Genomic DNA, 18,111 nt, shown 5'->3' on the forward strand with positions numbered 1-18,111 from the left:
TACTTTTACTTTACTTTACTTTACTTTACTTTACTTTACTTTACTTTACTTTACTTTACTTTACTTTACTTTACTTTACTTTACTTTACTTTACTTTACTTTACTTTACTTTACTTTACTTTACTTTACTTTACTTTACTTTACTTTACTTTACTTTACTTTACTTTACTTTACTTTACTTTACTTTACTTTACTTTACTTTACTTTACTTTACTTTACTTTACTTTACTTTACTTTACTTTACTTTACTTTACTTTACTTTACTTTTTACTTTACTTTACTTACTTTACTTTACTTTACTTTACTTTACTTTACTTTACTTTACTTTACTTTACTTTACTTTACTTTACTTTACTTTACTTACTTTACTTTACTTTACTTTACTTTACTTTACTTTACTTTACTTTACTTTACTTTACTTTACTTTACTTTACTTTACTTTACTTTACTTTACTTTACTTTACTTTACTTTACTTTACTTTACTTTACTTTACTTTACTTACTTTACTTTACTTTACTTTACTTTACTTTACTTTACTTTACTTTACTTTACTTTACTTTACTTTACTTTACTTACTTTACTTTACTTTACTTTACTTTACTTTACTTTACTTTACTTTACTTTACTTTACTTTACTTTACTTTACTTTACTTTACTTTACTTTACTTTACTTTACTTTACTTTACTTTACTTTACTTTACTTTACTTTACTTTACTTTACTTTACTTTACTTTACTTTACTTTACTTTACTTTACTTTACTTTACTTTACTTTACTTTACTTTACTTTACTTTACTTTACTTTACTTTACTTTACTTTTTTACTTTACTTTACTTTACTTTACTTTACTTTACTTTACTTTACTTTACTTTACTTTACTTTACTTTACTTTACTTTACTTTACTTTACTTTACTTTACTTTACTTTACTTTACTTTACTTTACTTTACTTTACTTTACTTTACTTTACTTTACTTTACTTTACTTTTTACTTTACTTTACTTTACTTTACTTTACTTTACTTTACTTTACTTTACTTTACTTTACTTTACTTTACTTTACTTTACTTTTTACTTTACTTTACTTTACTTTACTTTACTTTACTTTACTTTACTTTACTTTACTTTACTTTACTTTACTTTACTTTACTTTACTTTACTTTACTTTACTTTACTTTACTTTACTTTACTTTACTTTACTTTACTTTACTTTACTTTACTTTACTTTACTTTACTTTACTTTACTTTACTTTACTTTACTTTACTTTACTTTACTTTACTTTACTTTACTTTACTTTACTTTACTTTACTTTACTTTACTTTACTTTACTTTACTTTACTTTACTTTACTTTACTTTACTTTACTTACTTTACTTTACTTTACTTTACTTTACTTTACTTTACTTTACTTTACTTTACTTTACTTTACTTTACTTTACTTTACTTTACTTTACTTTACTTTACTTTACTTTACTTTACTTTACTTTACTTTACTTTACTTTACTTTACTTTACTTTACTTTACTTTACTTACTTTACTTTACTTTACTTTACTTTACTTTACTTTACTTTACTTTACTTTACTTTACTTTACTTTACTTTACTTTACTTTACTTTACTTTACTTTACTTTACTTTACTTTACTTTACTTTACTTTACTTTACTTTACTTTACTTTACTTTACTTTACTTTACTTTACTTTACTTTACTTTACTTTACTTTACTTTACTTTACTTTACTTTTTACTTTACTTTACTTTACTTTACTTTACTTTACTTTACTTTACTTTACTTTACTTTACTTTACTTTACTTTACTTTACTTTACTTTACTTTACTTTACTTTACTTTACTTTACTTTACTTTACTTTACTTTACTTTACTTTACTTTACTTTACTTTACTTTACTTTACTTTACTTTACTTTACTTTACTTTACTTTACTTTACTTTACTTTACTTTACTTTACTTTACTTTACTTTACTTTACTTTACTTTACTTTACTTTACTTTACTTTACTTTACTTTACTTTACTTTACTTTACTTTACTTTACTTTACTTTACTTTACTTTACTTTACTTTACTTTACTTTACTTTACTTTACTTTACTTTACTTTACTTTACTTTACTTTACTTTACTTTACTTTACTTTACTTTACTTTACTTTACTTTACTTTACTTTACTTTACTTTACTTTACTTTACTTTACTTTACTTTACTTTACTTTACTTTACTTTACTTTACTTTACTTTACTTTACTTTACTTTACTTTACTTTACTTTACTTTACTTTACTTTACTTTACTTTACTTTACTTTACTTTACTTTACTTTACTTTACTTTACTTTACTTTACTTTACTTTACTTTACTTTTTTTACTTTACTTTACTTTACTTTACTTTACTTTACTTTACTTTACTTTACTTTACTTTACTTTACTTTACTTTACTTTACTTTACTTTACTTTACTTTACTTTACTTTACTTTACTTTACTTTACTTTACTTTACTTTACTTTACTTTACTTTACTTTTTACTTTACTTTACTTTACTTTACTTTACTTTACTTTACTTTTTTACTTTACTTTACTTTACTTTACTTTACTTTACTTTACTTTACTTTACTTTACTTTACTTTACTTTACTTTACTTTACTTTACTTTACTTTACTTTACTTTACTTTACTTTACTTTACTTTACTTTACTTTACTTTACTTTACTTTACTTTACTTTACTTTACTTTACTTTACTTTACTTTACTTTACTTTACTTTACTTTACTTTACTTTACTTTACTTTACTTTACTTTACTTTTTACTTTACTTTACTTTACTTTACTTTACTTTACTTTACTTTACTTTACTTTACTTTACTTTACTTTACTTTACTTTACTTTACTTTACTTTACTTTACTTTACTTTACTTTACTTTACTTTACTTTACTTTACTTTACTTTACTTTACTTTACTTTACTTTACTTTACTTTACTTTACTTTACTTTACTTTACTTTACTTTACTTTACTTTACTTTACTTTACTTTACTTTACTTTACTTTACTTTACTTTACTTTACTTTACTTTACTTTACTTTACTTTACTTTACTTTACTTTACTTTACTTTACTTTACTTTACTTTACTTTACTTTACTTTACTTTACTTTACTTTACTTTACTTTACTTTACTTTACTTTACTTTACTTTACTTTACTTTACTTTACTTTACTTTACTATCTCTTTACTTTACTTTACTTTACTTTACTTTACTTTACTTTACTTTACTTTACTTTACTTTACTTTACTTTACTTTACTTTACTTTACTTTACTTTACTTTACTTTACTTTACTTTACTTTACTTTACTTTACTTTACTTTACTTTACTTTACTTTACTTTACTTTACTTTACTTTACTTTACTTTACTTTACTTTACTTTACTTTACTTTACTTTATTTTATTTTATTTTATTTTATTTTTTTTTTATTTTATTTTATTTTATTTTATTTTTGGGTTTGATTCAAATATGTTCAGAGAACCCCAAAAATGAGTTTAAAAACATTGGTTGATGAATTACTTTAAGAAAACATGCCAGCATCTAGGTTATTGTACTGAACGGGTTTTTTTTTTAATTTTTTTGAAAGGATTTATTAATGTGGCTTTCGTCTCAGAATTCAATATTTTGACTGTTCTGAGCTAAATAGTAAATTAAAACAACTTTTTTAAGTACTTTAAACTTGGATGTTGGATCTGGATGCTAGCTAGCGGTTAAAAAAATTGGATGCTGGATTTGGATGCTAGGTAGCGGTTTTCGAAATTTGGATGCTGGGTTTGGATGCTAACTAGCGTGAGCTCAACAGGTTACCTTCCTGTCGTCGCACCAAGGTCCCGACGATGTCCTGATATGAGCTACCGAACAACATTGACAATATGGCGTCGTTTGTTTACAAACATGAAATTGTTTGTGGACGAACCGAAAAAATACCTTTTTGTAAAATTTCTCTGATTATTGTGCACTAACTTTAAGTCTTACAAAACAGACCATATTAAGTTAAATTCTAGAATAGAACCTTTTTTAAAAAATCATTTTAAACCGCTTTAATCGCGATTCTGATCAAGATTTCACATCTAATCAACGTGCCTTTAATGTATCTTTAGTTTTCAAATCGATTCTGATCAAGATTGCACATCTAGTCAACGTGCCTTTAGTGTATCTTTGGTTTTCAAAATGATCTCCTGTAAATTCGTGTTTAAATTTTGAAATTTGGCATAAATTAAAATAAGTTGCAAAGTTCACAACTGCAGCCATGTGCAACAATTTCCACATCACCCATGCGGGAAACCGATAATGGGGTAATTCAAGCGTTCTAGACTGTCAAAATTCCAAAACGTCATTGCCAATCTTCAGTCCGCTGCTTTTGTTCGTGTTTGAAGTTTCGGGCCGAGACTCTGCGTTGCACATAACAGGGAAAGGGCAATTCACTTTTGATACTGTACCAATATGAAGCCAATATTCAGTGTCTTGCGAACCTTCGTGGTGAACGGACACTAGAGCTGCGGTATTTTTTTACTACCTAAGCTCAGAGTTATTTCAAACAAAATTCACAGTCTTTTTAAAGACTACCTGAGTTATTTTCCAAAATTCTAAACAGTCTTTTCAAGACTAACACCTTCTGAAATTTTGTTGTATTTTACAAACGAAGCCATCTTTTTAAGAGAACTTTGCTTGCAAAATGCGTCAAAACAAAGGTAAACGCAAATTTTCTGAAGATTTGGTCGTTACGTCGGTGAAGCGTTTGAACGCTAAACCGGCTAACGTAAACAGAAAAAGAAAACAGCCTCTTCTGAGGTCTGATTCGGATTCTGAATGTGAGGTCAATCCTCCAATTCCATTGACGAACAGTTTCGGTGTTTTATCCGAAACTGTTGACAAGGATCCTTCTCCTCGTACTGAGCCTACTGCCGTCGAGAATCGAGTAAAGGCTCCGCCAATTGTAGTGACTTCCGTCTCCGATTTGGCCAGCTTTTGAACGCAACTGAAGAATTGCAAGGAAACTTGCAATTTGAAGGTTTCGTTCCAGCTTGGTCGAAGAGGAGAATGTCGCTTGTTGAAGGAATCTTTACAAGATCACCAAACTTTTGTTGGTTATTTGAAAAACCACAAACACAATTTCTACACGTATGAGACCAAGAATGCTCGTCCATTCAAGGCGGTCCTGAAAGGTCTCTCCAACGACTTGTCGGTTGATGAGATCAAAAACGAACTTAAGGTGTTGCTTGGCTTTGCCCCATCCCAAGTAATACCAATGAAGAAAAAATCAAACGGGAATATTTCTCGCTTTGGTTTGACTTCTCAATTTTATCTGATTCATTTCAACAGAAATGAAATCAACAATTTGAAACTTTTGGACAAAGTACAGTTTTTGTTCCATGTACGGGTAAAGTGGGAGCATTTTAAGAAACATGGCGGTAATGGCCAGAATCTGACCCAGTGCCGGCGTTGCCAGGCATTCGGTCACGGTACTGATCATTGCGCCATGGTTCCAAAATGCATGGTTTGCGGGGATTCTTCTCACGACAAGGACAATTGTCCCGTGAAAGAAGTCACCCAATTTAAATGTGCAAATTGTGGTGGAAATCACAAATCAAATTTCTGGGATTGTCCCATCAGAAAAAAGGTTTTGGATTCTCGTGCTAAGCATCAGCCGAAATCCAAACCGAAATTTTCTCAAAGTCAGGTTGTACCTGCAACTTTAAATCAAACGTTTTTGCTATCTCCTCAAATGAGAGAGCTAGACAAAATATTTCTACCATTGAAATAGGCAACGGTATTTCTTCCGCCGCCGCTGTTTCAGGTACATCCAAAATTTCAAATCCTCTGTCATTCTTCCGAAATTGGCCAGGTACCTCAAGTTCAATCTAAAATTTTTCGGTTGGCAACGCTTTGGGATCTTCTGATCTCGGCGATGTTACGTTTGAAAAATGACTTTTGCAAAACTCACTGTTTGGTTTAATTCAAACAATGAGTAATGCTACATCCATGATGGAAGCAATCCAGATTGGATTAAAATTTGCGAATGATGTTGTTCTTACCCTGAAGTTTAATCATGGATCTAAGTAATTCCATCAATATTATGAATTTTAATGCTCGCTCTTTAAAAGCGAAAGAAAATGAATTTTTCAACTTTTACGAGTTCATAACGTGCATGTTGCTGTTATAACCGAAACATTTTTAAAAACTGGCACTTATTTGAAAAGTGATCCAGATTATAAAGTTATAACTAATAACCGAATGAATCAAAATGGCGGTGGAGTTGCAATAGTTATCCACCGTAGTATGACTTATAGCACGTTACGTGACTTTAAGTTAAAAGTTATTGAAAGTTTGGGCATTGAACTTGAAACTTCTTTTGGGAAAATTATGATTGCAGCTGCATATTTGCCATTCCAATGCACTAGGAAAATAAAAATTATTTCAAAGGGGATTTGAATAAACTTACTCGGCATAGATCTCGATTTTTGATTATCGGTGATTTTAATGCCAAACACCAATCTTGGAATAATTCTAAAGTAAATGCCAATGGTAAAATTCTATTCAGAGATTGCACTTCTGGTCTTTATTCGGTTTTATACCCGAATGGGCCAACTTGCTTTTCTTCTGTTAGAAATCCATCAACAATTGATTTGGTTTTGACAAATCAAAGTCAGTATGTTGGTCCTTTAGTGACTCATGCTGATTTTGATTCTGATCACCTTCCAGTAACTTTTTCACTTTCTCATGAAGCAGTTACCAGACCCAATAGTTCTGTGCTAATTGGGACAGGTATCAGCATCATATTGAGAATAATTTAAATCATGATTTTATTTTAGAAACCAAAGCTGATATTGATTCAGCCTTGGAATCTTTAACTAATGCAATTTTGGATGCTAGGAATATTGCTATTCCTAAAGTCCAAGTCAAATTTGATTCTCCCATTATTGATGACGATCTTCAGCTTCTGATTCGTCTGAAAATGTTCGCCGAATACAGTATCAACGTTCTCGTGATCCTGCACTGAAGCGAATTCAAAAAGATTTGCAAAAGGTTATTGACCACAGATTCACTCTCCTGCGAAATGAAAAGTTCGCAAGAGATGTCGAACAAATTAAACCATATTCCAAACCTTTTTGGAAACTTTCAAAGGTTCTTAAGAAATCTCAAAAACCAATCCCTTCTTTAAAAGATGGTGATAATATTCTATTAACTAATGGGGAGAAAGCTCAAAAACTTGCTCAGCAGTTTGAGAGTGCTCATAATTTCAACTTAAATGTTTTGAGTCCTATTGAAGATCAAATTTTAATAGAATTTCAGAATATTGTTGAACAAGAATTTTCATCAGATGAAGTTTTTAATACGGATCTGAATGAAATCAAATCTATTATCAAAAAAATTTAAAAACATGAAAGCCCCTGGTGAGGATGGCATTTTTTACATTTTAATTAAAAAAATTAACAGAAGCAACTTTAAGTAGCTTGGTCAAAATTTTCAACAAATGTTTTGATTTGGCATATTTTCCCAGTAGTTGGAAAAATGCCAAAGTAATTCCGATTTTGAAACCGGACAAAAATCCTGCTGAAGCCTCAAGCTATCGGCCCATTAGTTTGCTTTCATCTATTAGTAAATTATTCGAAAGAATAATTCTTAATAGAATGATGACGCACATTAATGAAAATTCAATTTTCGCTGATGAGCAGTTTGGATTTCGCCTTGGGCATTCAACTACTCATCAGTTGTTGAGAGTTTCAAATTTGATTCGAAGCAACAAATCTGAGGGCTATTCTACTGGCGCTGCTCTTCTAGACATAGAAAAGGCATTTGACAGTGTTTGGCATAAAGGTTTGATTGCGAAATTAAAAAGGTTTAATTTTCCGATTTATATCGTGAAAATTATTCAAAATTATTTGACGGATCGTACTCTGCAGGTATGTTATCAGAATAGCAAATCTGATCAACTACCTGTACGTGCCGGCGTCCCTCAAGGAAGCATTTTGGGTCCAATTTTATACAATATTTTTACTTCTGACTTGCCTGATTTGCCCCAGGATGTCAGAAATCACTTTTGCTGATGATACAAGCATCTCCACCAAAGGCAGAAGCCTTCGTGTCATCACAAGAAGATTACAAAATGCTTGGATATTTTCAATTCTTATTTGAAAGAATGGAAAATTACTCCAAATGCTGCAAAACTCAACTTATTATTTTCCCTCACAAACCAAGGGCTGATTTTCTTAAACCAAAAAGTCATCACATTATAAAGATGAATGAGGTAAATTTAAAGTGGGAGGATCAAGTGAAATATCTTGGACTTGCTTTTGACAAAAACCTTACTTACAATGATCACATTGAAAGTATCCAGGTTAAATGTAACAAATATATTAAATGTTTGTATCCACTTATAAACAGGAATTCTAGACTTTGTCTCAAGAATAAACTGTTAATTTATAAACAAATTTTCAGACCTGCCATGCTTTATGCTGTGCCGATCTGGACAAGCTGTTGCTTAACCAGGAAGAAAAACTTCAGAGGATTCAGAACAAAATTCTGAAAATGATTCTGAAACTTCCTCCCTGGTTCAGCACCAGTGAACTTCATCAATTAGCCGAAGTTGACACTTTGGATGTTATGTCCAATAAGATAATTGATGCATTTCGACAAAAATCATTGCAGTCTTCAGCTGCATTGATCCGCTCTTTATATAGTTTATAAGATAGTTTTAAGGTATCCCTTTCCCCTTTTGTACATGTAGGACCTCCTACATTTGAAATCACTGAATAGCGAAAGCTACAATATTTCACGAATAAATGAAAGTTGCTAGTATTTAAAATTGAGGTGAAAAGTCATCGATTGCACAGTCCAACAAGATTTTGTTCTGAGACGAGTATATGTGTTCCTAGTAGAATTTGCCTGCTGAATCTGAATCTGGGTCCAGAATTGCTAATGGTCCCAATTTTGAGATACACCTGTTTAAAATGTTAGTTTAGGCCAAAATTAGCTACTTTGTTGACTATTTTACAAAAGAACTATTGAATAAACAACTAAACCAATACATGTACCTTAAAGTTCACGTTTTCCTTTCTGAAACACCCCTGGTTTTTAAAATTTGATTGTTTCTACGCATATTTATAGCCATTTTAAAATTTTATTTTCAGTTGGTTCTCATTCAAATTTTTCCAACTTGCATGCAAGTCAAATTCTAATTTTAAAATGGCTATAAATATGCGTAGAAACAATCGAATTTTAAAAACCAGGGGTGTTTCAGAAAGGGGAAAACGTGAACTTTAAGATACATGTATTGGTTTAGTTGTTTATTTAATAGTTCTTTTGTAAACTAGTCGACAAAGTAGCTAATTTTGGCCTAAACTAACATTTCAAACGAGTGTATCTCAAAATTGGGACCACTTGGAGCAATTCTGGACCCGGATTCGGATTCAGCATGCAAAAATCTACTATGAACACATATTCTCGTCTCAGATACAAGAAACATTTGATTTTTTGTTGAACTGTGTTGTGATTGGACACTCAATAATATTTTAACTGAATGAATGTACATGGAAAAGAAATTTGAATAAATATAAATTTAAAAAAGAAGCCAATATTGGAGTCGATACGGTATGCAACCTAGGAATAATACGCGTATGATATTCACGCTGATATTTGGGTAGATATGACTATGGTGTCTATAACGTCAATACGGCATGCAGACAATGAGAATATTATGTGCGTATGATACGCGTATGCAGTATACTCGAAGTGATTAACCCCTAGAAGGGGTCGCTTTCTTCTTATTCCGTTGACAGTTGCATAAAACCTCCGCTCATCGTTCGCGTTGTACTGTGCTTGAGCTTCGGCAAGTACTCTTTCGTCGTAGGTACTCCCGTTCTTTTCGACGGTGGGTTCGTTTCTCAGCTCTTCGCAGCTCACAGTTTCGGCGCGTACCCTTAAACAGCATACTTTCCAGGCCTCGTCCGTCACTCACTGGCACTCCGCATCGAACCACCCTTTGGGTTTGCGTCCTCTGGTCTGTAACGTGAAATTGTTACTTAACCAATATTTATTTAAATTCAAACTTTCTTTATAATAATACAAATCAACGTTTACCGCGTTTGCGGTGAGCCTTGCTAGCTTTAGGCTTAGACTGCCGAATCTTCACGCGGCCCGTGTCGGCTAGACCCAGTATTGGCGAATCTTCATCAGTAGTAGTGTTGATCTTGAAACCCTTGACCTCGGACGGATCGATGTTGTAGTGACCTTCGGAAACCTCATTACAGGTCGTGCCGATCACTTCGGTAGCCGTTGTGTTGACGATGATCTGGAGGGCTCCCATTGCTCGTCCAGGTTACCAGTAGGCGTGTCCTCTTTGATCCGCTCGTCGAGCTTTCGACTGTACTCTGCAGCAACGTCGCTGTTCGAGAGGCGCTGGACGTTCAACCGCGCTATACTCGCAGTCCGCGGAGTCAACACGTTCGACAGCCTAGCTAAGTTTTACACGCTACCAGGAAGTGATCAGAGTCGATGTTCGTCCTCTGTACGATTGGATGTCCGAGAAGTGTCGACCATCTGCCAAAACGTGATCGATTTGTTTGCACGATTCGCCCTTCGGGTGGCGCCAGGTGTGCTTCGGAATGTTCTTGTGCGCAAAGAAGGTGCTACAGATAGCCATTCCCCTGGCTGCGGCTAAATTGACTAAACGCAATCCTTGCTTTCCTTGCCAATGACAGGTTGGAAAGACGCTTCCTTTCCGACCTGCGCGTTTGCGTCTCCGATGACAATTTTCACGTCATGTTTTGGGCACTCTCCACAGGTCCTATCGAAACTCGTAGAAAGCGTCTTTTTCGTCATCGGGCTTGTCGTTCGTCGTGGATGTTGATCAGGCTGTAGTTAAAGAGTTTGTCCTATATTCTCAACACGCAGATCTGGTCATCCACCACCTTCCACTTGATGACTCGGTTCTTCTGATCGCCAATCACTACGAAGCTGACCCCGTGCATCGCCTTTTCGCCGCCACTGTCATAGAACAAAATAACGTGGTAATATTACATCTGGGAAGGGGTACATCTTTTTGTCAGAAAAATGTTTAATTTTACCTCTAAAATGTGTAAAATTGCCTGATATATGATGAAAATTTACCACATACAAGGTGAAAATTTACCTTAGAAAATGACGAAAATTACCGATGAATGTGGAATATTTCATCTAAAATGTGCAATTTGAGACGGAGATGATGAGAGGATATATAAAGAATTGTCATCAATTACGGAAACATAAATAAAACATGTTTTCAAATAAATCTTTTTATTCAGAACTATTCTAAAGTCCATGTTGCCATCATAAAGTCCCTTTAATCTTACCTTCATGGATCCAGCTGCATTCTGTCGGTTAGAGCTGCAGGGAACAACTTTGCGTGATTCTGATCTTTTTCTCCAGCAACTCCTCGAAACTTTTCCAAAAGCCGGGTGATTACTCTTGGAAAGATTCTCTTCCAGCAGACTGTCTAGTTCGTCCAGGTTCATGTTTTTGTCGTGCATTTGCCCTTTCAGTCGAACTCTACCTCGTCACCGGCACCGAATACTCCTAGGCCGGCGGAACCCACGTCGCGTTCGGAAAGCGGCACGATGGAACCGGTTCCGAAATCTGCGTAGGTGATAGCGACCACCAACCTCCGTTGTAGATCGTTGGCCGCTTACAATCAAATCACTTCACTAATTGCACAACAAATCTCCGCGAGAACAAACTAGTCAACTCGTTTTCAGGAAATTCACAACAATCAAATCGACGGCAAAGTCGAAGGTGGTGCGTTAAAACTGTACTGATCAATATTGCAACGAAGTCGTCGAAAAATTACATCTTCCATCGAAATATTAAACATTTCTAGAGTAAAATGTGACAGGCAAAATTTTAAGTTGCAATTCATCTAAAAGAGATGTAATATTACTTATTCCGTTTTTAAGCATTCCATTTTAAAGCTTCCATTTTTACACAATTTTTGCTGTGTAGTAGATGTGGTACTTGAATGAGATGTTGGCGATAGGGTCCACCGCCGAGAAATCTCGCTCCCATGACCGGGCCATCGAACTTCCTGAATGGCGGCCACATGCACGTTCAGTTTGTGCAGCTCCAGGGCGAGAAGGCCAGCACGTGCAGGATCTTAGAGAGTTCAAACGTTCCAAGTAACGAAATTTAGTGAAAAAAGTCGATTTTTCCCCGTTTTCGGCATTTTTCCATTTTTGCGCGTGGCGCGTCGAAAAATCCAGTTTATATTTTCAAAACATCGTATCTCAGAGTATCGAAAACATAACTTCACAATTTTTTGATATGTTATGTGAAATTTTCCGAGGAATCCGATAAAAATATTTTCAGACATAGGCTTTTTGGTCCCGAGACCTTCAAAACAGCATTTTAAGTTTTCATACGACCTTTTCAAATGTTAAGCTAGATTTTTGAAATTTCTTACTATTTTTCCCAAATAGCCAAACTAATCACCTTTCTTTTGCGTCTAGGACAGCTAAAATCGGATGAAATGGCGCGGAGATATGACTTTAAAAAAAAGTGGTTTTTGCGAAAATCGACGAAAATTGCCATTTTTCGAACCACCATAACACGGCGTAGGTCACCCTAATGGCCAAACAAAAAAATACGGGTCTAATTATTTCGGCCAAGGATCCCCAGAAAAAATGAGCTCGATCGGACAACTTTTTTTTGAATCATGCTATTTTCGTGGGGATGGCATCGCAAGGCGTCATCCATAAAGTATGTCACGCTCTAGGGGGAGGGTGGGTTTGAGAAAGTGTGACATTGCGTGTTATAAGTATAGGGAAAGCGTGACAAAGGGGGTAAATTTTGGCTGATTTTAGCGTGACGTACTTTATGGATGAAGCCCAATATTTTATGGTACTAATACGAATAAGAAAAAAAGTTAATACTTTCTGTTTATTTCTCTAAAAAATAATTAAAATGTATGTAAAGTATAACCAGTATAATTGTGTTTGATAATTCATCGTTTTACAGGAAAAGCGGAAACGGAGCTCAATTGCGTTTTGACGGATCAGACAACCACAATCTTTTAGAGTATACGTATAAAAAAATTACGCCGTGCGATGTTTGTTCGCAAGTTTTGAGAGGTAAGAATAAAAATGTCATCGTACCCTCTACTGAAATCGATATCAAATAATAAAACATTTGAATTGAATTGTTATTGCTGTACTTGATTCTTTGTTGGCTTAAACTGCTCTTAGTTTACATTTCGTAGCACTATAGCAATGTTTCCTTTGAATATGGTTATAGGACACACGCGACAAGGTCTCCGGTGCCGGATATGTAAAGTGAACGTGCACGCCGACTGTGCAACTCAGCTACCGAAATGCCAAGTCAAGCAAAAGCTGCTCAGGCGCCAGAAAAGCACATCTGAGATCGAGAGTCGCACCGAACTAGAGGAAGAAAGTAAGTGTTCGCTTTTCCTTTGTTGCATTTTATGCAACCCTAATGCAGCCATTATCGTCACATTCCCATCAATTGAATAACATAAACTTCATGATTGTGTCAACCATAAATATCCCTAATACCTAACCCATACGCGCTTTTCCAATAGAAATGTGAAACAAAAGAATTGTATCCTGTAGTTAATTTACCGTTCAGTTTTTTGCTGTTATTCATTAGACAATGCTTGTAAAATGTTGTCCACAAAAAAATGTGCAGGGTCAGTTTATACAAAAGCGTTTTAGGAAATTAAAACTTGATTTAGCAGAGAATAAAAACCGTTAACCACTAGCATTTAAATCATTCATTATTTGAAATTGATTTGAAACATGCACTCATTTCCCCCCTGCAGAACCAACCGACATCGATCAGATCTATCAAGTTCTTAAAAAGGCGGGAGAAATCTCGAGCGGCAAGGTCAGTGCGGTCGAGTCCAGAGTTCAAGTGAACTCTACATCTACCAGTGATGCCAACGCAGTGATGACTGGAGCAAGCAACTCTCAGCTTGAAATACCAGTAGTCAATGTGCCTGCTTATCCGGATCGTACGCCAAAGAAGGGACCAGTCAAACCTCAGTGGCCAAATTTCCAACCTCAAAAGGACTTTCGGCACCGTCTACAATGGACATGTCCAATTCAGGTCCGCATCATTAGAGATTTTTCTTTTCTTCTATCTATCATTCCTCTCTTTAGATCTTTATTACTGAACATACTTTCATTTTCTTTTCAAACATTTTTTGTGGTTTAAACAAAAAAAAACAAACTTTAAACTATTGTTGTTTGCAATTATTTTTGAATTGAGTACATTTTTTCTGTCTCGCTTTAATATTTTTCTTGTACTGCTTATAGATTTTTTTGTAGAAATTATAGCACTCGCTTGCATCTTTATTATTAAACGGTTAAACAGTAGATTTATTTAAGATGAAAAAGGAAGGCCGCGCCATATCGCCACCACGACTCCAGTTTTTGAGAGCCCATTTAAGGAAAATATTGTAACCTGAACAAGTTCTGTATATTTCAGACGAAAAATATAGGTATAGCAAGCAATCTGTCTGGTTCAGAAATTGATTTCAGTTGAACACGAGTCGTCATAAAAACAAACATTACACGACCAGGGTTTTTTTTTTTTTTTTTTGAAGCACTGTTATGAAAAACGCCGTTACTTACGAAGTTCTGATTTAGGTCGAACAGACATTGTCTAAAAACTGGGGTCCCAAAAATTAAATCAATACACTTTAAAGACCCTCGGGTCTTTTGTGGTCGCAATTTTCTGCTCATTTCTTGGCGTCCGAAGGTTATGTGTGGAGAGTAGGGTGCCCAGAATGTGGGACTTTTTTTCAAAACCTCGCTCCACAAGCTGAATATTGTTCCTTGACCTATTTTAGTCCTCTAGGCCAAATATGAGCAAAATCGGTCATCATTTACCCAAAAGTGAGATTCTTATTGAAAATTTAATGCTCTACAACTTTGTAGAACATACCGAAGCTATAAAACTCGATCCTGAAAAGTTATTAGCGATTTAAAAAAGTCATTTTTGTATGAAAAACATTTTGTTTTGTCAACTTTAGGCTCGGGTATCAATGGGTTAATCTCATCCAATTTCGCTCAAAATTTACGAAAACGAAAACGAAACTATTGGCACTACATGGCCTTCCTCTAACGTGGGATTTCTGCTCCAGCGCCTCTGACGAGACAGGAGAAACCGGGACCGACGTTTTACTTCACCATCCGATAGAAGCTCAGTGGATAAGGCGCTCAAAATCAAAATTTACACAGATGCTTAAAATAACCCAAAAAACCGTTTTCCGCTTGTAGAGCAGGGGGTCATTTTTTCTGGGCACCCTAGTGGAGAGTCACCCAAAACCTCTTTTACGCAAATGGACCGACGTTTTCCATCCCCATCCGATAAAAGTCGTGCTCAGGCAAATCTCGCCTCGGTACACATGTTTCGGTAGCAATCAAATATTATATATTAACAACCTGAGATCAAGAAATTGTTTTCAACAAAGAACTTTGTAGACTCTGTAAACGATGGCAGTTCCTGACCCAATCGTTACTGTGGCTTAGTAACATCATCTACAAAAAAATATTTAAAACCGATGGAAAAAGTAATGAGATTCTTTTCCCATTTTTCTATCGGAAATATTTCTTTCATTTCCTCAAAATCGAGGGGGGGGGGGAAGGGTTTTGCAATTTCTACACGCAAAACAACCAATGCGAACTCTTTGACCATTGGTATCGAAATTTTGATCATCTAATAGAGTTATCTACGTGCGCATGTATTGCGTGTACGTACACGAAAAGATAGAGGTTAAATTTTGTCCGGCCAGCAAAATCAAATGGTGCGCTAGTGTGTACGCGAAACGTCATAAAGCTCTATGGTCATAAACGATCATGCACATTCACCACTAGATGGCTCTATTCAATGTTTTTGCCGCTAGATGGCTATGTTCAATGAGCATTTTAAGTAATCAATTTTTTGAGAAAATATTAATCAAAACAGATGCTTTTATTGCTTTAACATGAAAATTAAACTATATCAAATTGTTTACATTGAAAACATTAAATTTATTTAGTTTGATTTTCATGTTAAAGCAATAAAAACATCTGTTTGATTAATATTCCCTTTCTAAAGGAAACAATCAGTAAGACGTTAAATAATGTCAATTTAACAACAAACGTTTAACAATGAATCTTCGTTACTCCAGTTATCGGAAAACCACTTTCTATTAGCAGAGTCGGGAAAAAATGCTGCTGCCTTGTGACCTTCGGCCGTTCGATTCCAGTGCATCAAAATTTACCTGATGGAACAGTCGACCGGGGGTTTCCATCCGAGTTTCCGCTTGGTCTCCAGCACCAGATCGACCTCCATCGGTCGGAACTGGGATGGGATAAACAAAGAGAAAAAAACCTATTGTCAAACTAAACCACTTTCAACATGGCCGCTTCTGTCAACCTAAACCAGTCCTTTCTTATGAGGAGAAAATGAGAAGTATTGCAATTGGAGTTGAAAAAAAATAAAACAGTTTTAAATAAATTTCACAAATAATCGTAAATTGCTTTAATAGATTGATTAAAATATTTTCAATTGAAAGGCGTTTTTTTTTCTATCGTTCACCGAATGTCATTCATCAATGTCAGCATTTTCATTTTAAAAAACGTTGTAATTTTTTTTGCGCGTTATTTAGAAATGTCATCTAGATTGAACAATATTAAACCTGTGCTTCCCGTGAAATTAAAATGTTGCGTGAAGAAACAACATCGTAGAACTGGTTTTGAAAAGCAAACAAAAATAATGGCCACAGTTTAGCCTATTTGATTTGTTTGCACTTTTTCATTTCAACACGTTGCCACAAATTGAAAAACAAACTTTTTTGCTCTTTGAAGTGAATGAATTGGTACAAATGTGAATTTTTGCCAGACATTTCTTTCGATTCTAACAACATTAGTCGAGTAAAAATTGTCGTTGAATTCGTTTTGTAAATACCTGCCCCGATACTCTTCAAGTGTGCTCCTGTTTGGGGAACTGGGAAAGATTTATTTACTTTCTTTGCGTAACAGGATAACGACAGGAGCAGATCTAAGAAAGAACTTTTTGCAGGCTTTTAAAGATTTTTTTTTGATTTTTTTCAAATCCAAATGAAAACTAAAAATATTTCATATAAAAAACACATTAAAAATTAAAGAAGTTAACATTTTTTGACTCGTCGTGATCATATCGTATCATTTACCTCGAGCGTGACCTCGAGTCAGCTTTGATTTGCCAACCATTTCTAGTGATTTGTATCCGGCAGCTCCTTATGAACGGATCCACTGTAAAACGATGGAACATAAACTCAGGATACTCCACCCACGTCCAACCGCAAATTTTAACAGCCAAATTAAAAAAAAATCTGTGAGGAAAAACTAAATAACATTTCAACCAAAGAAAAAGTCAGCACTGCAGCACTGAGTTGAAAAACATCATCAAGAAAATTTTAATTGTCAAGCTATCTGAATCACAGATTGCTTGATATTTGTATTCGACACGAATTTTCTTGCAAAAAAAAGAAGAATACAAACGTAAACACTCAAAAGAAGACTCTATCCAGCCGTCCCGTCCCAGGGTCGGAAGAACCGCGCTACAGCAAGTAAGGCGGATTGTCACGAAGGTGTTGGGAAGTGTCGCCACGGACAACTATCAGGATTAACGAAACGCCAGACAGGCTCGGCATGACGGCTTCCTCGAGCTTAAAATAAAAACAGATTGTTTGAAATGTGACGGGTAATCCCAAACGTAGACTTTTAAATCTCTCTTCCGGCTCCAATTCCTCAAATAATCGCCGCTGCGAAATCAGGTCACGGATCGAGTCTGGCACGATTTGAGCCAGGAAATGGAACAGTTCGACGCACTGGAACTGCTGGATGATATTTTCTAGGTTGAGAACGTACGCCTGGTCACGGGTGAAGGTGATGCGATCGACGTACGATTTTGTGGATCAGCGTGTGGAGTTGATCTTCGAAGCGGGGTGCAAGTTGGCGTCGGGTTCGTCGCGTCGCTCGGCCGAGCCGCTGTTGAACTTGACGTTTGTGCGAGTTGCGTTCCGGATCAGCTCCACGTGGAAGGTCGTCCGG

The 18,111-nt window shown here is 34.7% G+C and overlaps 1 protein-coding gene across 1 annotated transcript in view; it reads left to right on the forward strand.

The window, feature by feature from the left end:
* LOC6052802 overlaps window positions 1–18,111 on the forward strand; it is a 106,559-nt gene that overhangs the window by 81,180 nt on the left and 7,268 nt on the right. Inside the window, 4 exon segments of the mRNA XM_038262831.1 lie at window positions 13,031–13,143; window positions 13,307–13,462; window positions 13,851–14,093; window positions 14,096–14,137. Of these exon segments, the coding sequence (XP_038118759.1) occupies window positions 13,031–13,143; window positions 13,307–13,462; window positions 13,851–14,093; window positions 14,096–14,137 (554 nt within the window).

This window comes from Culex quinquefasciatus, chromosome 3 (assembly GCF_015732765.1).
Source record: "Culex quinquefasciatus strain JHB chromosome 3, VPISU_Cqui_1.0_pri_paternal, whole genome shotgun sequence".
Lineage (NCBI taxonomy): Eukaryota > Metazoa > Arthropoda > Insecta > Diptera > Culicidae > Culex > Culex quinquefasciatus.